The sequence below is a fragment of the Mustela putorius genome, unplaced genomic scaffold (genome assembly GCF_011764305.1).
Source record: "Mustela putorius furo isolate JIRA1106 unplaced genomic scaffold, ASM1176430v1.1 tig00000139_pilon_pilon_pilon, whole genome shotgun sequence".
Lineage (NCBI taxonomy): Eukaryota > Metazoa > Chordata > Mammalia > Carnivora > Mustelidae > Mustela > Mustela putorius.
Genome location: NW_025421293.1, coordinates 14125415 through 14147592, shown reverse-complemented (window position 1 = coordinate 14147592; position 22178 = coordinate 14125415). Strand labels below are relative to the sequence as shown.

The following is a 22178-nucleotide window of genomic DNA, read 5'->3' as shown; positions in this document are numbered from 1 at the left end:
CACCTGGGAAGCCCATGTGGAGAAAATCAAGTCATCGTGCAGAAGCCCAGGTGCTCTGAGCATGCTTCTCATACCCTTGTGCATGCGAACATCCTGGGGCGCTTGGGGGAGGTCAGCTTCGTCTCCACAGGTCTGGTGGGGCCTGAGAGTCAGTTCTACAAACAGGCGCCCAGAGAGGTTGATGCTGCGGAATGCAGGACACAGAGCTCCATGGCCTCTGCCTGGGGCTGGTTTGTCCCAGCTCTACTGGGCCAGCTGGGCACCGGAGGCCCGAGCACTCACCCCTATCCTCCGTTCCCAGACTAGTGGGGTAAGCTACCAGTCTCAAAGGACGGGTGGGAGGATCGATGCCGTCACAGACACTGCGTCCGCGCACTGCCCCGTAAGTGAGGCCCAGTGATCTCATCCATGTTGGCAAACAGATCTCCACGGGTTCACAGGCATGTCCTGCGCCAGCCCTGGCACTGCTTTGGTCCCTCAGGACCCCAGTCCCTCCCATCCGGACACGCTACCCAGACCGCCTGTACCAGCACAGGCTCAAAGGCGCATTCATGGACCTGCAACAGCCCCTGACTTAGCGTCCTCTTGGTGGGAGAGGCCCTCCTTCTCGGGTAGGACTGGAGGAGGGGCAGAGCTCACAAGCCTCAGGCCCGCTCATCACTCCAGCGTGGATTCCACAATTAGCCGATGACAAGAAATTCAATAAGTGAGAAATTAAAGTTACAAATCCACCTGGCACTGGTCGCACATCCGTGGGAAATCTGTTTCCAAAGGAAGGTTTATGGAGGCTCCTCATTTCATTGGAACGCTCTATCTTGGTATTGACTTTTTCAGTTGGAGCTACCAGAGCGCTGCTGGCCCAGAGGGCGAGGGGCGGTGTGGGGGGCTTCCCTTCAATAACAAGCTGCAGTCATCCCCTCCACCCCCCAACACTGCTCTTCCACACGAGGCTCCTCTATCACATTCCTGGGGAGCCGAGGACGGAAGGAGGAGTGCATGAACTAGCAGATCCATGGTCTGCCGCACCGGTTCAAGAGATTGTTTTGTCATTACTAGTAAAAGACCAAGAAATGTGCCGGTTTGATTTGATAATGACTTTTTAATGAGTGATTCCACTTGTGGTGAAGTTTGCTTCGTTTCCACTTGAGCAAATGCTGGTGATTAATCCCTGAACAAACAGACATCCGGTCAGGGCCGCGGAAGCTGTGGAGACGCGCCCCGAGTACAAACTGAGAGATCACTGCTGCCAAGCCCTCCGAAGGCTGCACATCCACCTCCGCCCCCTGAGCCCCAGCGTGTGCTGGGTGTGTGAGCAAACCAGCCAGCAGCTGCAGGCACGACCATGTCTGGTTCACAGGGGCAGAGGGTCTGCCTCTTCTGGTGCTGCTGAGCCATGGCAGGGACAGAGCCCAGAGGTGACATGCTACTCTCACAGCTGGCAAGATGGCCCTGACCAGTGTCTGGATGAGCTGCAACTCCCAGGTTCCTGAAGAACAGGCCCGCCCTGGGGGACTCCCCACACCAAAATACTCCGGCCCGTGGTCCTAAGGAATGCGGTCCCTCACACGTGCGCCACCCTCTCATGTAAATGGACCCTAACCACCCCACTCTCCTCCTGAGTGAGTGGGCAGCCCTGGAGTCCGGGGCAGGAGCTTCCTGGGGTGGAATGGAATTAGCCCCCCACACAGGGGAGAAGCAAAAAAATGTGGTGCCTGAACAGGAGGGAAGATCAGAGAACCAGGATTGAAAAAGTCAGTCTCCCCAGTGGGCAATCTTTAGAACAAAACCGAGAGTGGCGCACGCTCATAGGCACACCAGCACTGCCTGTGGGCGGACGACCACACGGCAGCCCAAGGCTGCAGGTGCATGCAGGCACGTGACAGGAGGATACAGAGCTCCTGGCTAGGAAAGCAGAACCTCACTCCAAGTGTCAAACTAGTTCCAAAGAGAAAGTTCTAAGGATCGTAAGGTCATAGTAAAACGAAATAAAAATAAAACTAGATCACAGAGCAGAGCACAACTGAAAACAGACCCGCAAACACAAGAAGGAGGAGGATGAAATCTACAGCATCAGGTAGTAGAACAACCAGAAGCGGAAGAAAAGGTTCACAGGGTGTGTGTCAATAAAGGGATTTACCGTATCAGCAAGAAACAATAAGCAAGTTTAGAACAAAGACAAAAAGCAGACTAAATGAAGCTCAACAAGGTAAACAAACAATTCAAACACTTAAGTAGGTAACACAGCAATGGGGGCCGTAGCTAAAGAGACACTCGGAGCTACAGAAGAGAACATGAAGGGACAAGCCGGACAGACGGGAGCCAGCTGCCGAGGGTCCAGGCTGAACAGGGGATAACATTTGTGAGGAAGGGCAGGAAGGACAGGAGGGGAACCACCCACGTCAAGTAACTTACAGAAGTGACCACAAGCTGCAGCCTCAGCGGCAGCAGCCCGCAGCCTGTCCGGAGCGCGAGAGCCTGGCCGAGGCCCCAAAAGCGTGTCCCGGGGAGGGCGGGAAGACGCTGCGGCAACAGGGCGGGGAGGGTGGAGGAAGCAACAGCTTCCCCAGAGGAGGCCACGCAGGACGGACCCCAGGACGCAGGCAACCGTGACTGCGTGAGGTCACCAGGTGCCCAGACTCTAGGGTGGGACAGGGCGCATGAACGCAGCTCCTGGCCTGCCAACGAGGAACGCACAGCGGCGACACTAGACACTTAAATAGCTAAGACTCTAAAGTCGCGCAGGAGGTGGGGAAGGAGTGGCACGCGCACGGCACAGGGCACAGGCGCATGCGCACGCGCGCACACACTCTGGAAGCTCAGCCAGACCCCTGGCCGCCTTCATATGGGTGAGCAGGGCAAGGCAGGTAGAGATGTGCTTCTCACTGTGCACCTGTTCATAACTTCTCAACTTTGTGATGTGGAGGTACCATCCAGTGACATACAAATCAGAAACAGAAATTCAGGAAACAAAGAGCTAATATAAAATATAATAAAAGCCTTTAAGGGAGGCCTGGGGCCTTAAATTGTTCCAACAGGGATAAAGATATCATTAAGCACCTGCTACATTAAATACGCGTGAGAACCTCTAAAAGAGGAGACATGGAGAAAAATGTGAGAGAGGAAAACAATGCAAGAAAAAATTCAGCAGGAAGTCTATAACTTTAGTGTCTGCATTAGCAACCCTGAAAACTAATGAGCCAGCCCATCAACACAAAAATAAGAGAAAGGATAAAACAACACAGGAACAGAGTGGAAGGATGAAACGGGCATAGAAGAACCAGAGGAAACAAAGACACAGCATGTGGCAATAGCCACTTCCCAAACTGAAATTAAGAGAGAGAGAGAAATAAAGAGAAAAGCAGAGCATCTCAGAATAAGGGGCAGTTATGAAAGGGGTAAAAGCTGCACTGAGACACCAGTGGCCGAGCAAAGACTTCGTCATCAGGGGAGATCTTCCAAACCTCAGATCCAGCGAGCTCAGAGAACCTAAAGCAAGATCAATACCACAGAATCTACACTCTGGCACCTCCTGTTCAAACTTCAGGAAACCAAAGACAGAGAAACCCCAACAGAGCGAGGTGGCACGTGAGAACAAGAGGGAGTGAAAACGTCCAAGCGCTAAGAGGAAAATGCTGGGTGAAAGTGAAGAGGAAATACAGACATCCTCAGACAGAAACAGCATGTGGAAGCATTCTCCAGAGAGGAGCAGTTGGTAGCAGTCAGAAGCTCGATCTACATAAAGAAAGCGTGAGCTTCAGAGAAGGGGCTAGTGACAGCCAAACCAGTGTGTCCCTTCCTCAGTCTGCACTGGCCACCATGCCTCAGTGGGGAGGTAAGTCAGTGGTAGTGCAGTGAAAAGGGACAGAGGGAGGGCCTGGGGGTGCAGTAGAGTCAGGCTCCTGCATGCCCTGGGAAGAGGGACAGCGCTGCTTCAAAATGGGCTCTGAGTCGGATACAACCGCACACTTAAGGACCACCGTAAGAACACATCACTTAAGAACTGTAATTCGTGAGTTAACAGAGAAAAAGAAAAAAATGGAGTCCTGTAAGACGCTCCTGAAAACCAAACCAGGCAGATCAATAGGGAAGAATGAAAAAGAGCCAAGAACAAGTGTCCACACAGAAAATGGCAAGAAACATCATGGCTGCCGAACAACTGGATCAGTATCACTGTGAGTGACTGAGACACGCTAACTGAAAGATACGGTCAACATGGAGTAAAAAAAGAAAGAAAGAAAAGGACCCAATTAATATGTCTATAAAAAACCCACATTACAAACACAGACATAAAAGTTAAGGGGTGGGGAAGGATACATTGTGCTAACCTCAATCAAAAGACAATGAAGCGGACGGGGTAAATTTATTAATCTCAGGCAAAGCAGACCTCAGGAAAAAGAAATACCTATCAGAGATAAGAGGTGCATGCCATAATGATAAAGGGGTCAGTATTCCTAAAAAGACATACCAGTCCTAAACACACATGCACCTCACAAGAGAGGGTCGAAATCTGTGAGGCAAGACTGATAAAGCAGCAAGGAGAAACAGATGTATCTCCTAGTGTAGCTGGAGACTTCCACACCCTCTATCAGTAATTGACAGATCCAGCAGGCAGAAAATCAGTAAGGATATAGTTGCACCAAATAGCACCATCAATCAAAGGGATCTAATTGACATTGATAAAATACTTCACCCGCCACCAGCAGGACACATATTCTTCTCCGGCTCGCGTAGAACATTCACCCGAGACAGACCACATTCTGGGCCATAAAACACACCTGGACACAATTAAAAGAACAGAAATCATACTGAGTAAGCTTTCAGAGCACTCTGGAATTAAAATGGAAGTCAATAACAGGAAGATAGCTGGAAAACCCCAAACTATTTAGAGATTAAACAACACTTCTAAAAAACACATGGGTCACAGAAGTCTTAAGAGAAACAGAACAGTGTTCTTAACTAAATGAAATGAAACTTAACACAATACGCAGCAGGGTTTAGAGGGAACAGCGAATGCTTATTTTAGTTTAGGAAAGAAACTGAAATCAATCATCTAAGCTCCCATCTTAGAAAACTGAAGAAAGAAGAGCGCTGTAAGTTAAAGCAAAAGAAAAGAAGTAATAAAAATTAGAACAGAAATCAATGAAATTGGAAACAGGAAATCAATTGAGAGAAATCAACAAAACCAATGTCTAGCTGGCTGACCGAGATTAAACAACAGGGAGAAGACAGAAAACACTAATATCAGATGTGAGAGAAGGTCATCACTACTAATCGCGGGGATATGAAGAAGAATAGGAGTATTATGAACAAACCCATGCCCAGAAACTTGGTAACTTACATGAAACGGACCAATTCCCGGAAAGGCAAAAACTACCACCATTTGCAAGAAGAGAAAGAGAAAATCTGAGTCGGCTTATATCTATTGAAAGAAGTTGAATTAATAATAGCCTTCCTAAAAACAAGGCACCAGACTCAGATGGTTCCACTTGGGAATTCCACCAAATATTTAAGCATGAAATTGTACCAATTTCCTAAAATCTTTAGCAGAAAACAGAAGTAGTCATACATACATGTTTGTGTGTAATACTATAATGGTCCACACATGACATGTACTTGTCAAAACCCACAGACCCACACACGAGCAGACCTTAAAGCACAGATGTTAGTTAGTGGTCCTGTGCCCAAACTAGTGCACTCAACCTGACAGCCATGGCCACGGAACATGCGGGATGTTAGGTCAAATTGTGGGATGCAGGAAAGAATACAGGGGCTCTGTACCATCGCCTCCATTTTCCTATAAAGAAACTGTCCCAAAAGCAAAGTTTATTAATGAAAATATAATTCTAGGTATAGTAGAATATTTATATCCCTTCTTAAAACAAAACAGAAAACAAAGAAACCCACAAAGAGCTGGAGAGGAGACAGTGGGCAAGGGACTGGGCACAGGAAGGAGGTGGCTTGCTCCTGTGCTCACTCGGTCTGAGTCAAAAGACACACAAGTCCAGGCTCAATGGGCACAGCTGCATGGCAGCTGACCAAGAATTCCATACCTAGCAAAAATATTCTTCAGACGTCAAACTGTAAGGAACACATTTTCACACTGGGAAAAACTGAATTAATTGCTCAGCATCAGACCCATACCGGAGGGCATTCTGTGAGCAGAAGAAAATGATCCCAAGGAAATGATCCCAGGTGGATGCCCAGGGATGCAGGTGGTAATGAAAAAAAATTAAAAGGGTGAGTATTATACATCTATATGAACATACAAGGCAACAGTAACTAACTGGACTGCTACATGCAAAACAATGAAACTGGCCCACTTTCTTACAGCATACACAACACCCTCAACATGGATGAGAGGCCTAAATGTGAAACTGGAAACCATTAAAATCCTAGAAGAGAACACAGGCACGGCCGTGGCAACATCTTACTCGAGAAGTCTCCTGAGGCAGGGGAGACAAAAGTAAAAATAAACTACTGAGACTTCATCAAAATAAAAAGCTTCTGCACAGCGAAGAAAATAATCAACAAAACTAAAAGTGAATGGGAGAAGATATTTTCAAATCACATCTCTGATTAACGGTTAGTATCCAAAATACAAAGAAGTTACAAAACTCAACACCCAAAAAACAAATAATCCAGTTGAAAAAGGGGCAGCAGATGTGAACAGACATTCTCCAAAGAGGACAACCAGAGGGCCAGCAGCCACATGGGAAGATGCTCGACATTACTCATCATCAGGGACATGTGAGTCAAAACCACCAGGAGGTACCACTTCACACCTGTCATGGCGGCAAAAATCAACAACAGAAGCAACGGCGGGTGTCAGCGAGGGTGCGGAGAGAAAGGATCCCCCATGCGCTGTTGCTGGGGATGCAAGCTGGTGCAGCCACTCTGGAAACAGTATGGAGGTTCCTCAGAAAGTTAAAAAGAGAGCTATATTATGATCTAAAAATTGCACTACTAGATATTTACCCCAAAAATATGAAAACACTAAATAGAAAAAATACATGCACCCCTGTGTTTATCGCAACATTATGTATAATAGCCAAACTTTGGGAGCATCCCAAGCGTCCACTGATTGATAAATGGAAAAAGAAGCTGTGATATATATATATTCGTTCCGCACTGTGGAGTATTATTCAGCCAGGAAAATAATGAAATCGTGCCATTTGCAATGACATGGATGGTCCTAGAGAGTATAAAGCTAAGCGAAATAAGTCATAGAAAGACAAATATGTGATTTCATTCGTACGTGTAATTTAAGAAATAAATGAGCAAAAGAAGAAAAAGAGGCAGACAAAAAAGCAGACTCTCAACTGTAGAGAACACAGAGTGTTCCGCCCACTAGGTGGGGCGGAAACAGGTGGTGGGGACTAAGGATGCGCTTGTGGAGATGAGCACGGGGTGTCGTATGGAAACAATGACTCGCTCTATTGTACACCTGACACTAAACATTACACAGTATGGTAACTATCCTGGAATTCACGTTTTTAAAAAATGTAACGATGGTATGTTTTCAGCTACAGAATGTGTGTGTGTGTGTGTGTGTGTGTGTGTTGTGTAAAGTGCTCAACAATAACAGTCTGTAAATGGATAAAAGCTCAATAGATGCTGTGTTTTAAGATCCTTTGAATCATCTAGAAGAGAGAGAAGTAGCATAACGACAAGATGATGAGGGGGAAATGGTTAGTCTACAACAAAGTATTAAAAACAAACAAAAAAGAATACGAGCAAAAGGCAGGTAGTGAGGTGGTTAGTCTAAAAGCACGTTTATCCAGCGCCTGGGTGGCTCTGTCAGGCTAGCCTCCAGCTCTTGATTTTGGCGCAGGTTGTGCTTTCAGGGTTGGGAGATCAAGCCCTATGTGGGGCTCAGCACCCAGTGGGGCGTTTGCTTGGGATTCTCTCTCCCTCTGACCCTCCCTCTGCTCTCACTCACTTGCCCAAGTGCACTCTCTCTCTAAAATAAATAAATAATTCTTTGAAAAAAAAAAGGGCAAATCTATCACTAATTGCAACTAAGTTACATATATCAACTAAAAAAAAAAACAAAGATTTTCAGACTGTATACAACTACAAAATCTATCTCTAACCTGTGTAGAAGCGACATCATAATAAAATAATTAAGAAACGATCATAACAAAACTTAAGAAAGTAAAAGGCACAAAGGCTATATTAAAAGGAAGCTGATAACATCTGTATTAATATCACACAAAGGAGATTCAAAGATCAAAAGAAATTATAAAGCCTATTTCATGATAATAAAAGGCTAAATGGACCAGGAAGATAATTATTTTCAGTCTATATGGGCCTAATAAAGATATGCTGCCATAATTGACAAAATTAAAGGGAGAAATAGGCAAACTTACAGTGAAGCTGGGAAATTCCAATGGTGGTCTCTCAGGATTGAAAAAAAAAGGAGAAACATCACAGAGGACATGGAAAATCTTAACAGTATGATTAACAACTGATATGCAGAGACTTAAAAGACACCGCATTCAACAATGCAGACCGCACGTGATTCTGATGGGTACATGGACCATTTACAAACATCGGCTCCCTAGGGGGTCATACAACACATCCCAGAGTGTGGTCTTTAACACAATGAAACTAAGCTATAAATAAATAATTTGGTGATCACAAAATGTTGGAAATTAAATTTATTTCTAAATAACCTGGTAGTCAAAATAAAAGTCACACTAAACGGGTATTTTGAAATGAATGATAAGAAAAATATAACATATCTTAACTACAGCACGCATCTATGTTTACAGCCTGAAAGGCACAGGAGGGAAAAAAACAATCAAGTAGCTCAAAAGTTAGAACAACAAATTAAAAAGGAAAAGGGAAAAGTATACAAATAGAAGTTAATGAGGCAGAATACATGTGGTACAGAATCAAGAACGCCAGAAGCCAGTTCATTCAAGTGAGCAGTAAGACCAACAAACTCTTCGTGAGACGGCTCGAGAGAGCGAGCACTTACACAACCAAACAGCCAGACTGAAAAAGAAGACACAGCCGTAGATCATCAAGATGAATGATCATCCATAAAGAAAATCCAAATGACTTTGAACTTATTAAAAGAAATCAAAGCCCCAATTTAAAATCTTCCCAACGAGAAAACCCAACAGGCACAGATCTCTTCACTGGTGAAATCTACCCAACCCTTAAAGAAGAAATACCCTGATCTCACAAATGCCATCACAGAGAAGAGAAAAAAAGAATCCCTAACTCATTTTATCAAGCCAGAAAAATCTATGACATCAAAACCTTATAAGGACTTTGGAAGAAATGAGAATTAGTTGTCAAAATCTCATAAACACAGAGGCAAAATCCCCAACTGACTTACTAGCAAATCAAACTAGGCATTACTTGGGAAGGAAAATCATATATAGGTTTGCTTATTCCTGAAATGCCAGCTCGGTTTAACATTTGAAAATCAATTAATTTGATTTTCCACATTAACGGAGTAAAGAAAAATCATACGATCATCACAGTACATGCAGAAAAAGCATCTGATAAAAATTCAACATCTATTCATGGTGAAGACAATAAACAAAAATGCTCTTAGCAAATGAGAACTGGAAGGGAATTTCACCACAGTCCGCAACAGGGAAAGTGTGAACACTTTCCTTCTGACATGCCTGTTACCAAAGCACTTCTGTTTGAAACAGAGCTGGAGATCCTGAGCAGCAGCAGAAGGGGAGAATGGCCATAAAGCTACAAGGAAGTAAAAACTATTATGAGTAGGTGACACACTGTGAACACAGAAAATCCAATGGAATCCACAAATAGCTTATTTTAAAAAAGTTTAGAATGTTGCTGGATCAAACTCAATAATCAAAGTTTAATTATATTTCTCTGTGCCAGCAAAAAATTGTTAGAAAAACAAACTTTAGAGAAGATGCCATTTATAATAACGCACAAAACAAAAACACACAAAAAACAAATCTATGAGGTGTCTACTAGAAAGCCCTATAAAACACTGAGAGGAAAAAGAGATGACCTAAAAGCACAGAAGAATACATACCATGTTCATGGATCAGATGCACCCTTACCATAATGGTGCTACACCCCCAACAGAGATCTCAGCAGGCTTACTGACTTCTAAACCCCACATGAAAACATAAAGGGTCATCACCAGCCGAGGCAGCCAGGGAGGGAGGACTGGCTCTATCAGGTAACAGGGCTGAGCAGAGTCCCAGGGATGCAGGCAGGGTGGTCTGGGGAAAAAGAGAGAGAAACAGACTGGTGCAGAGGGGGACCCTGGTTTTACCACATAAGCAGCCCAGTGGGGTGGTGAGAAAGGAAGCGTTTCATAAGTCGAACTGACAGGACATAGTTGCTGGGGAGGATGGGGGGAGCTCACCATGACACAGCCAAGCTTTTGTGCTCTGAGCCTTCAGTGTGGAAAGGCCAAGCGGAAAAGAAGATAATACTGACACATACATTAGTGATCATGGGACAGGTGAGGGTTCCCTAGAGAGGACATGGGAAATGATAACCAACAAGGAATTTTCACATGATAAATTAGACTGCATTACAGTTTGGATCTTTTAAGTTGGAGAGAGTGAAAGCCAGCTACAGGCAGAAGGCATCTGCGTGCAAAGACCTGACTAAAGGCCAGCATGCAGAACACATGAGGAATTCTTACTGATCATAAAGAGAACAGCAGATGAGAGAAAACTAGACAGTGGGTGTGCCGGGGGCCTCACTAGAGGGGCCTCCACCAGCCGGGAGGCACATGAAGAGGTATCCGCCCCCATCCACACCCTGGGAAATAAACACAACTGGAGACACAAGCAGACCCACCACCCATACTGACATGCAGCTGCCTAGCTGAATGACACGCTTCAGTGAGAGCAGGCTCTGGGGCAACAGGCGTGCTCGCTCACTGACAGCAGGTGTGCACCCTGTCACATGCACAGAAGTGGACCCCTCCCGTGCCCCACGTCACGTGCCCGTGGCAGAGCAGCTCACTCCTGGGTGCTCAGCCACCAATTCAGATCTAAGTGCACCAAAAGACAAGTGGAGAACATTCACACCAACACCGTTCACCCTTGCCCAGAAATGGAGAAACTCAAAAATTATACACGGATGCATGCATGAAAAAGCATAATGTGGTCCACTCAGAGAACAGAAAGGAAGTAACTGCCCACAGAAACCTGATTTTGAGCAAGAGAAAGCAAATACAAAAGATTACATGTTGTAGGATTCCATTTACATAAAACTTAAAAACACGGAAGGGGGTGTGCAGTGTTCAAAGCAGAAAGGCATCGCCTTGCACGGTGGCATGGGAAAGGGGGGCATCCTGGGTGCCAACGATGGCACTAGCTGTCCATCTGGGAGCTGAGCACAAGGGACCGGCTTTCCTGTGACTCAAAGGCTTGTCCTCTTAGGACAGCTCTTGATGTACGTGTGCTGCAGGCCAGTGCAAAGCTGAAACAAATAAATATTAAACGAGATTCTGTAGTTTTAGAAGCATGGCTGTGGCCGTCCAGTCACACTAAAAACAGCTCATCATAAAGGAACCATCAAGACCAGAGACCAACTCCTTGAGGCAGCTGATCCTCAGTCAGGTGGTGGCATGGCAGGACTGCCCCAGTGAATTCCGAAAATCATACTGCACAGTCTGGAAAGGAGGCGCCTGGGGGATTCTGGGCAAGGATTGCTGAGGGTGAAAACTTCAGAAGGCTGGCCCAGAGCTTGGATGACAACGGAGTGACAGGGTAAGGACCAGTGAAGCATGACAGAGTCAAATGTCCACAAATCGAGAGCAAAGTGTCCCAGAACCGATGCCAGTGGTGGGGGAGATGGGAAGCCCTGCCAGGAGACCTGGGCTGTGTTCCCAAGAATTCAGCCTGGGGTCTCGCAGACAGCGCTTTTCCCCACACTCTCCCAGAGATGCTGGGGGCAGGGGGGCGAGGCAGCAAACGCACATCCCCTGTGAGGCCAGCGACATCCTGAAAGGCACAGGGCTTGTACAAATGCTGGGCACTGCTAAGCTTCCACAACAGGCAGCAGAACGCTCAAGAAAGCAGCAGAAACTTCATCTGGGCTTGGTGAGATGCTTCTAAACACACCCATGTCGCCCTGGTGGGTCCACTAGAAGAGCTGGCCCATGGTCCCACACACCACTGTCCCCATCTCAACACAAAGGAGCAGTCAGGCCCGAGACTCCACTCCCAGCAGTCTCCGGGGGCCTCGGGACCTCCTGTGCCCATGGCCACCACACCTGACAGCAAACACCTGATGACACCTCATTCCCGCCTCTGGGTCCTACCACCTTCTCTGCTGCTGTGACTCCTTGCAGTCTTCGGAGCGGCTCACCTTACCACCCGGAGAGCAAGGCCAAGCACTCCTTTCTGCAGGCTGGCGGGCACAGGGCAGGCCTGACACCGGGTGGGTCCACCAGATCCTTGGGCGTCCCCCAACGGCAGCAGGAGGCCAGGAGCCGGCCCCAGCACAGACCACGGCCCTCCCCAGCCCATCCTCGGCCAGCAACTGTGGCCAGGCAGGGGAAGGGGGAACCTGCTGCTCGCATCCTCACCACCAGCCGCGTTCCCGCAGTCTCAACCTCCCAATGAAAAGCCCTACAACACCTCTTATGGAAGAGGCAGGAATCAACTGAGATTTCCCAAAGCAATTTTACTGAGATTTCACACTCCCTAATACAAATTGCATTTCATTTATGGTGGGTGTAGGACGCTTCCGTGGCCATCGCTCCTGACAGCAGCGCGGTACACGCGTGCAGGTGATCCAAGCAGGCAGCCTTGCGTCCGTGCCGTGCGTGGGGGGGCCACATGGGTAGAGCGCGAACTGCCGTGGCCTGGCTCTGGGTCAAGCACCGTTCACTGGAGCTGGGTGGTGGAGGGATGGTCTGATGACTGGGGTCCCGGCCAGCTTGCTGGAGTCAGAGTGGCCCCTCCCTCTCCGAGCCCTGTCCTCCCCCACGGCTGTAAAGCAAAAGCTGAAAAAGATGGGCCGGCTTTCCCCGTTGGAACGTTTCGGCATGGGTGCCAGAGCTCAGGTGGACTCCCCACGTGCGAGGTGCCCAGCGAGATGGTGACTGCACGCCACGGCTCACTGGCCCTCTCCTTCACTGCGGGGTGCCCAGTGCCTGGCACAGCGCCCCAAAGCTAACAGCCATTCAGTAAATATCCACTCGGCCATCATGCGAGTGAACACGACAGTCCGTCACGCCATCTTCGGAACAGCCCGGGCAGGCAGGGGCTCACCCTCTCAGGTGAGGAAACAGGCTTACTGAATTCCTGAACTTGCTCAACGTGACCAGGGTCCTCAGGCGCTCATGATGGCACTGAGACCTGAGCTCAGGTATGCAGGAAGCAGGGGCTGGAGGCTCAGCTGTCGTGCTGAAGGTGGCGTGGACACCAGGATGGAGACACATTTTATAAACCTAGGCTCCATGACAGCTCCTAGTCCATGTCCCTGGGATCACAGAGCATAGGAAGGTCACGGGCAACAGTGACCCCAAGGTGTTCACCACTCACTAAAGCACCAAACCCCGTGCCTCCAGGACACAGGACATGACCCAATTACTTCTAATTTTAAAAGTCCATTCTCAAACGAGAAGAGCAGACACTAGACAGGCTTTGTCCCTTCACCTGGCCCTCCCCAAGGAGCTGACCCCAGAGCTCAGGGAGGGGCTCCCCCTGCCAGACCAGCCTTCGGAGCACTGCTCTGCTGACCAGACAGAAATCTAGACAGGGGCTCCGAGCTCAAGGACCCGTCACTGGGAAGCATCCCCAACAAGGCCAACGGAGGCCGCGCTGCTCTGCACCCTCAATTGAAAGTTCACATCTGGGGTGTCTGGGTGGCTCAGTCAGTTAAGTGTCTGTCCTGTCCTGCATCGGGCTCTCTGCCCAGTGAAGAGCTCTGCTTCCCCCTTTCCTCCTGGCTCCTCCTCTGTCTGTCTCTCTCTCTCAAATAAACAAATAAAATCTTGGAAAGAAAGTAAGTAAATAAGTTAGCTCATGTCCAGTGGCAGGGATGTCCCCCTGAGCTTAGAGTAGCTCTACAAGAAGCCCTGCTCTCCTAGACCTCAGCGCGGGAAAGAGTTGGAAGTAAATGCTGAAAAAGCAAGTAGGGCCAGGAAGGATAAAACATGGGGGAGGTGGGGCTGAGGACACCTAGGCAGAAGCCTGTGGCAGCACACCAGGAACAGGACCAGCCCGGACGGCAGGGTGCGTCAGGCATCTTTCCAGAAGGACAGCAAAGGGGCATCGGCTCAGGCGACTCTCCAAGCCCCACCTTCTACCCTGCAGCGCCACTTCCACACGCGGGTTCCTCTCCACCCCTGGGTCTGCAGGACACCCCCACCCCATGCATTGCTCTTGCAGCTTGGCCACATGGCCTCATGCCATCAGGGTCTCGGCACACGCATGCTGACAGCCCCACAGGGCCCAGGACACCAGAAAGCTCATACCCAGATCCACCACCTTCACTCATCCCATAAACACCACGGGCCACCGACCACCGGGTCCCCAGGACAGAGCAACGAACGAAAAGGCCCGCTTTCAGCTTTTCACACTGCCACGTCTATGGTAGATCCTGGACTCCAGGCCCCACGTGGCACCAGGGCAGGCGTGAGTGAGTGACTCTGTCAGGAGCCTCGGTTCTGTCAGCGAGGAAACAGGAGGAATCTCCTTTCATCGGCTTATGTTTAAGACCAAGTAGGGTCATTTATGTAAAACCCATAAAATCAAGTTATTCTTACCCCCACCTTCTTGGAGTGTCTTTGCCCATTTAACAAAATACAAGCCTGGTTTTTCCCACTGAACCACTGGACTGGGGCCGCTCAGGACGGGGTGGGTTGAGGGGACGGCCCAAGACGGGGGACCCACTAGAGTGGGTGTCCCAGGGCAGGGGTGGGGTGGGGTGGGGGGAATATCCCAGGAGAGGGGCGTCCCAGGACAGGGGCCCTGCTGGGGTGGGGGGTCCGTCCACACACTCTGTGGCCCACCATCCGGCCATCATCACAACTTCCTATTTAGGTCAGGACTCTCTGTGCCTCCCTGACCACAGGGCGACTCCACGGGGTAGGTGAGACCTTCATTCTTTGTCTTTCCCGGCTGAATTTCCGACACCCAAGACAATACTCGGCAAGGAAAAGATGTTAAAAATATAACTGCTGAAAGACTCGCAGTACTTGGCGGAAGGGCTCTGTCAGCGCCTAGTCTCCCAGTGAGTGACCTTCGTGGTCAAGAGCATGGGGGCCAGCTGCTGGGCGGTGGGGGGGGGGGGGCTGCCTCAATATCCCTGCAGCAGCTCTGTGAGGTTCACAGGTTAGGAGGGCTGGCGAGCTACTCCCTCGGCCCTCAAGTCTCCAGACCCTCCCAGCCTCTGGGGTAAGGAGGGAACCTCTCCCCATGGCCCCTCTGCCCCTGTCCCCCCACCCCCGACATGCTGCAGTCACGGGCCCTTCCCAGGGTCCCCCAGGCCCGCACTGGCACTCGAGATGGAGGGACCAGTCAGGCCCTGCAGGGCACTCTGGCCTCTTTCTAAATCACACATGATGGCTTCTTGCCACTGGCCTCGAGCAGAGCCAAAGGAGAGGCTGCATCTCCACACTAAGTGTCCCTGTTCCAGGTACTTACAAGGCTGACACTGCTCCCAGCTACAGGCCTGCCCTTCCACTGCCCAGCAGGCCCAATACGGGGCTGGTTCCCGAGGGGACAGCTGTGCCGATGTCTCTGTGTGCAACTGCCCCTCCAGGCCCACCAGCCAGCGAACAGGGTGGCAGTGCTGGAGGACTCAGGGACAAAAGCTCCTCTCACCCCACTCAGCTGAGGCTTGGAGAACAAACGGGTCACAGAACAGAGGAGCCCAGCCAGGAGAAAAACAGACCCCCACTTCCCTCAGCAACGAAAGCAGCGGCGCTCCACGGGACTGGGGACACCAGCCCAGGGACTCACCAGGGACTCAGAGAAGCCAAGGCAGCTGCTCGCACTGGCGGCAGCCTCCCGGCTCCATCACCACAAGGCAGAGAAGCCACTGCATCCCGGGCCGGAGCACCCCCGCAGGCCCCCTCACCCCCTGGCTCTCCTTTTCCTGAAGATAGGCAGCGGGACAGGCAGGAGGGAGGCCTGCATGGCTGAGTCACAGCCCGGATCAGGGGCAGCTCACCTCCCAGGGGCTTGCAGGACCATGACGGGATCTGACTAAAGGCCCCCCTCACCTCTATCCCGCGCCAGCGGGCACCGACTCCTTCAGCAGCAAAGGTCACACGGTTCAAACAGCAATGAGCGCTCGACATGGCACAGACATTTCAAGTGGCCAGCTGACTCTTCAGAGCACGACAGGGCAGCCACAGGGCACTACCGTACAAATGTGACTGCAAAAACCCTTCATTTGCTTGGCCTTCCCTGCTTCTCAGATGCCCTCCCCTTGCAGGGGGACTAGACTCGGGCTGCAAATCTGGCTCTCCCACTTCCTGGCAATGCTTTCTGGCAAGCTACCGAATCCCCGGAAATCTCCTCCCTCCTCTGGAAAACAGTGTCGTCTGAGACGGGAGAGGACTGAATGCAGTCTTGGGCAAGGGCCACAGAAATCCAGTAAGATCCATCTCTCACGCAAAGCAACATGACATGAGCTGCTGATGATAGTGCTGACGGACACACCTGCTGGAGGGGAGGTGCGCTGAGCCAGCAACGCTGACCCAGGCTCCCAGCAGTGCTCCTCCCCTATAACCAGGAATTCCAGGCTCCGACACACATCTTAAGAAATGAGTCAGAGGGGCGCCTGGGTGGCTCAGTGGGTTAGGGCCTCTGCCTTCAGCTTGGGTCGTGATCTCAGGGTCCTGGGACCGAGCCCCGCATCGGGCTCTCTGCTTGGTGGGGAGCCTGGTTCCCCCTCTCTCTCTCTGCCTGCCTCTCTGCCTACTTGTGATCTCTGTCTGTCGAAAAAATAAATAAAATCTTTAAAAAAAAGAAAGAAAGAAATGAGTCAGAGATGGGGCCACAAGTTACATCCAAGGATGCTGTTCCCACCCCCAAAACTAATAAAAAATTAAAAATAGTCTAAATTTCCAATTGTTTTTCAAAAACTGTTTAATGACCAAGCATTTGTCATGATAAATGTTAAGTGACAAACACGGGACACAAACAGGTCTTGTCTGTCCTGTTCATGCCCATTCTCCTGATACCTGGAACACCTGCAGGAACACAGCTGACCCCACAGCACCTGGCCCTACGGTCACCAGCCTGTGATGAATGGATGGACGGACAGGTGGATCGACAGGTGGCTGGCTGGCTGGCTGGATAAACAGATGCATGGGCGGAAGGATGGAGAGACGAATGAATGAATGGCTCGATCAAAGGAGAAGGAGGGAGGAAGGAAGAAATGAAGGAAACGTAAAAACATGATTTCAATGCCACCTCTGGGTACAGGAATTAAGGTCTTCTTTTTTTTTTTTTTTTAATTTTTTTTTTAAATTATCTTTTAAGATTGTATTTATTTATTTGAGAGAGAGATCACGAGTAAGCAGAGAGGCAGACAGAGAGAGGGGGGGAAGCAGGCTCCCTGCTGAGCAGAGAGCCTGATGCGGGGCTCGATCCCAGGACCCTGAGATCATGACCTGAGCCGAAGGCAGAGGCCTAACCCACTGAGCCACCCAGGCGCCCCAGGAATTAAGGTCTTCTAAAAGGTCTTCTTCATACTTTTTTTTTGGAGCATCTGAAAGCTCCCAAATGTGCAGTATTATAATCAAGGACAAAAAACAAAAGAGGCATTCTAGGTTTTAGAAGGGTTCAGGGTTCCAAGGCACCTCTAGACACATCTGCCTGGAGCCCTCACATGCTGACTGGGGCCACTCCACAAGGGGTCAGAGACCTGGAGGGGAAAGGTCACAACCCATGCCAGCACCCAAGGATGGAAATGCCTAGGCACAGAGGAGGAGAGAAGGAATCACAGTAGCTTGGAGTAGCTGGAGAGAGACGGTCCGACCAACTCCAGCCCAGAGGCCCTCCCACCGTGTGTAACCGCCACCTGCCAGAGGACACTGGCGTTCTCTCCACTCAGGGCTGGTCCGCATAAAGCTGCCAGGAACAGTCCCATACGTCAGTTTTATTTCTTCAGGATAAATGCCCAGAGTGCAAGTGCTGGGCCATCTGGTCACTGTGGTTGAGCTTTCAACAACGGAGACGTTATAACCCAGAGTGCTGTGCCCGTTCACGTGTCCACCAGCATAGCAAGGGATCCAGTTTCTCCGCAGCCTTGCCAGCACTTGGGGTTGTCACCACTTTTTATGCTAACCGTTCGGAGGTGTGCAGCGATCCCTCACTGTGGGTCTCCTTGCATCTCCCTGCCGGCTCTCGGTGCTGAGCACCTTCTCCTACACCCATCCGCCATCTGTACGCGCCAGTTTTCTAATTAGATTTTCGCTGCTGTGGAGGGCTCGGGGTTTTTCAGACATAGCCACTAACAGTCCCGGTCAGACACGTGGCTTGCAAACATGCTGTCTGCACGCCTCTCTGCAGTCGGGACTAGGGTCTCTCACAGCGCAGAACATTCTGCCATTGCAAAGTCCAGTTTATCACTTTTCCTTTTGACGAATCGTGTTTTCGATGGCCCGGTCTAAGAACTCTTTACCTAGACCCTGAAAATTTTCTCTCTCTTTTTTTTCATAAAAGGTTTGTACTTTTATGTTCCACATTTAATTTTGTGGTTACTTTTTATATGAAGTGTAAGGTTCGGTTTTTTGGCTGTGGGTGTCTAAGTGCTCCAGGGAGACCTGCTGAAAGGCAATCTTTCTTTCCCCGAACTGCTTCTGCATCTTCCTCAAATATCAGCTGACCCAAAGCAAGCTGAAGAAAGGAAGTAATAAAGATGAGAGCAGAAGTAAGCAAAAAGGAGTGCAGAACACAACAGAGAAATCAGCAGAGCCAAAAGGTGGCTCTTTAAAAGAGATCAGTAAATCAATAAACCTTTAGCTAGGCCAACCTGGGAAAAAATACAGAAAAGCTTCAGGTAACTGAAAGCAGAAATGACAGAGGCAGTATCGTTGACCTTATGGAAATAAAAAGAACTATAAAAGAATGTTATCAACAACTAGACACCGAGTCGCCAACAATCTAGTGAAATGGACAAATTCCCACAGACACAAACTACCAAAACTGACTCAGGAAGAAATAAAAAGCCTGACGTACTGAAGAGACCAGCGAGCCACCCACAGCTCTCTGTCGTCGCTGGGAGGCCCATCAGCCCTGCCTCTCCTGTCCTGGGGGTGCAGAGGACACCTGTGTGAGCTTGGGCTTCTGTTCAGATGGCGCTGCCGTGTTTCTCCAGATGCACTGCTCCGTGCGGGGACACACCTGGCGGGTTCCCACTGCTCAGTCTCCAGGTTCAGGGACGCCTCCCACAGCTCCTGCCTTCCACTACTGAGCTCAGCCACCACGGGCTCATTCATACTTCCAGCTACGGTCTAACGCGTCCAGCTCCACAGGTGCTCAGGGCCCCTGGTGCGTCCGGGTGACTCCTCCAGCTCCAACCGTGCGATAAGACAAAAAAAGCAAAACACCACAGGGTGTTTCCTAGGTCCCGAGGTCTCCAGCCACCACCTTCCTGTGTCTTTTATGTTTGTTTTACATATAATGTCGAGGGTTGTTAGTTGTGCTTAGCAGGAGAAGACACGACTTCTCCATCCTCCTAACCAGCAAAGTGTTAGCTGCTCTCTACAAACATTCAGCAAGCTCGGTGCTGGGCACTGCAGCTGACCAGCTGGCCAGACGCTCGCTCTGGTAACTAGACAGTGTCCAGCATTGCTCAGGCTCTCCGGTGACATTCCCAATGTGTGAATTCAACCAGACGAGGAAGGGCTTTGAAGGCATCTAATTTAGTGATGGACCACGAAACCCTCTCTGCCTGAGGAAGGTAGGACTCCATCAAATAGTACTAACCTCCATGCTGCGAAGATGCCACTGACCACCAAGGCTCCCAAGGGGGAGGGGAGAGCTGGAGGAGAAACTCACTTGCTCTGTTCCAGCGAGGCACAGGGACAAAAGTCAGGGAGGACGATCCCCCTGTAAAAGGTGTGGTTATGGAAAAAGAAAATGACACACACACCCCCCCTCCACAGATACACCCCCGAGACCTCTGGACACTGCAGCCCAAGCATGGCCTGTGATGGCAGCCGCGTTCCCTCATCTACCCACACGCATTTCACAGGTCACCCACGCACCCCACATGGTTTCTCCATCTGGAGAGCTGTACTAAGAGCCAGAAAACGCAGCCACCAGCTGGCCCCCTGGGCGGAAAGCCCCTCACCCCGGAAACGGGGCTGCCTGCAAGGACAGAGCTGCACTTGCAAAGTTTGGACTCCACTTTCTGCGTCCTCTTTCTTTATAAAATTGCTTATGCAAAGAGATTACCATGCATAATGCATTCAATTATGCAGCGTAAGATGCGGCCTTAATGGAGAAAATTCAAGTCAGCCTTGTAGACACTTCAGGAAATATTAAAAAAAAAAAAAAAGACTGTGCCACTGACTTTCAAATGTGTTTGAATCTGCACACCTCTCACTACCCATAGGGACACAATATAAATCTATAAATGAGCGCTCATCTCATTTCCCACTGTTTTCCTGCATGATGAGGTGCCTGGAGCTGACACCTTCCTCATTCTGGGCGGCAGGGCTTGCATTAGCATGTAAATAGCTGGCAGATACAAGGAAATGAAAGCAAGGAAGAGCTCTTTAATTAACTTTAATCCTCTGAAAAGCCATGCAGCAATCTGCTCTGACAGGAGGCCCTCCCTGGCCCAGGGGGGTCCTGCCAGGACAGCACTGGGGGTGTCTGCAAGGACCCGCCTGCAGAAGGGACAACTGGTATGTGGCCCACAAAAGGCCGAGCCACAGCTGTCCCCTGGAATTTGGGCTGCTCCACCAAGCCCACCTGCCCAGACACAGGGTTCTGGGTCCTGAGGTCTCTCCCAATACAGTGTGCGGGGAGGTCCCATCGGCCTCGCCAACACACAGCACGCTCACACAGAGACAGTGCTGAGTCCACGGCAGTGGGAGCGGATAGCCAACAGGCCCCAGAGAACCTGGCTCCGGACAGGTCCACACACCTCCTTCTGCAGGCAACAGGGAGGTGGCAGTGGCTTCGAGGCTGTGAGTCACTGGGTCCAGCTGGGCTCACAGTATGTGGCTTCGCGATTCTGCGGGAGCCTGGGTCACTGCTGGCCACAGTCTGGCAGCAGGGGCTCCAACAATGTGAGAAGGTACAGAGGAAGACAAGGGGTCCAAGGCGGCCAGATGCCACGGGCTGAGCAGAAAGCACACGTCGGGGCAGGCGCGAGAGGATTTGAATTGCAGCAAACACTGAGGGCCATCAGGGCCAGTGGCCTGCACGGCTCTAAGGAGGCAGCTGCCGAGCCCTGACACGGGGCTGACCTGCCATCAGAGAAGCCCTGACCATCAGCTCCTCCCGAGGCGGCAGAGGGCGTCGGGCCCAGCGGGACCATGTCTGGATCCCACGCAGCACACCCACTGAGCCAGATCCGAACGTACACACTCACTCTGGGGAGTCACGCCACCATGACAGGGCTGCAGGTCTGGCCACAGGGCGCCACCAAGAAGCCATGTGCTTGGAATGGTTCCCTAAAAACATGAGCACTCCCAAAGAGACTGGCGCGCAGTCTGGATTTTACCCACAAGGATTTACAAACTCGGTCTAGTAACAGAGGCAGCCGAGGCAGCAGCCTGGAGATCGGGGCTGACACGGGCTCCTGTGCTCCAGCCACGACATCCTTGGTGCCCCACAGCCTGCGCGGTGTGCACTTGTCCTGCTCAGTGTCACCAGGTTACACCAAGAAGAGAAGGCAGTGTGTGCACGGAAGCCACCTGCTTGAGTGACAAGCACAGCAGGGAAGGAGGATGACAAGCACCGTTTCCCGTATCAAAGGCACACGGGTTACCTCCATGTCCCCAATGCAGAGGAGGGAAGTTAAGGGAAGGGGCCATATCCCATGCCCCTCCACCCCACGCCCCTCCATCCCACACAGGAAACAGAAACTCAGGTGGGAGGTCCTATGCCCCAAGCCACACAGAATCTGAGCCCGGGGCCTCCAAGCCTGCCTGGTAGCATCACTGTCTCCAGGGCGGGGCCACCAGGAACCAGGGATGACAGGGAAGGTCACCCACCCCATGACCTCAGCGCCCC

The 22178-nt window shown here is 50.4% G+C and overlaps 1 protein-coding gene across 9 annotated transcripts in view; it reads right to left on the bottom strand.

Annotated features, from left to right (window-relative positions):
- Positions 1-22178, bottom strand: part of MAD1L1 (mitotic arrest deficient 1 like 1) — a 313129-nt gene that overhangs the window by 147662 nt on the left and 143289 nt on the right. The window contains exon 1 of one of the 9 annotated variants that reach the window (XM_013047751.2): positions 16199-16357. The exons of 4 other annotated variants lie outside the window; for them this stretch is intronic. In XM_013047751.2, the coding sequence (XP_012903205.1) occupies positions 16199-16276 (78 nt within the window). In that variant the 5' untranslated portion in view covers positions 16277-16357. Of the gene's footprint in view, positions 1-2412; positions 2668-4690; positions 4796-10030; positions 10053-15617; positions 15641-16198; positions 16358-22178 lie in introns of those variants that run through there. 4 more of the 9 variants (XM_013047753.2, XM_045075176.1, XM_013047750.2 and 1 more) reach the window with 4 other exon arrangements.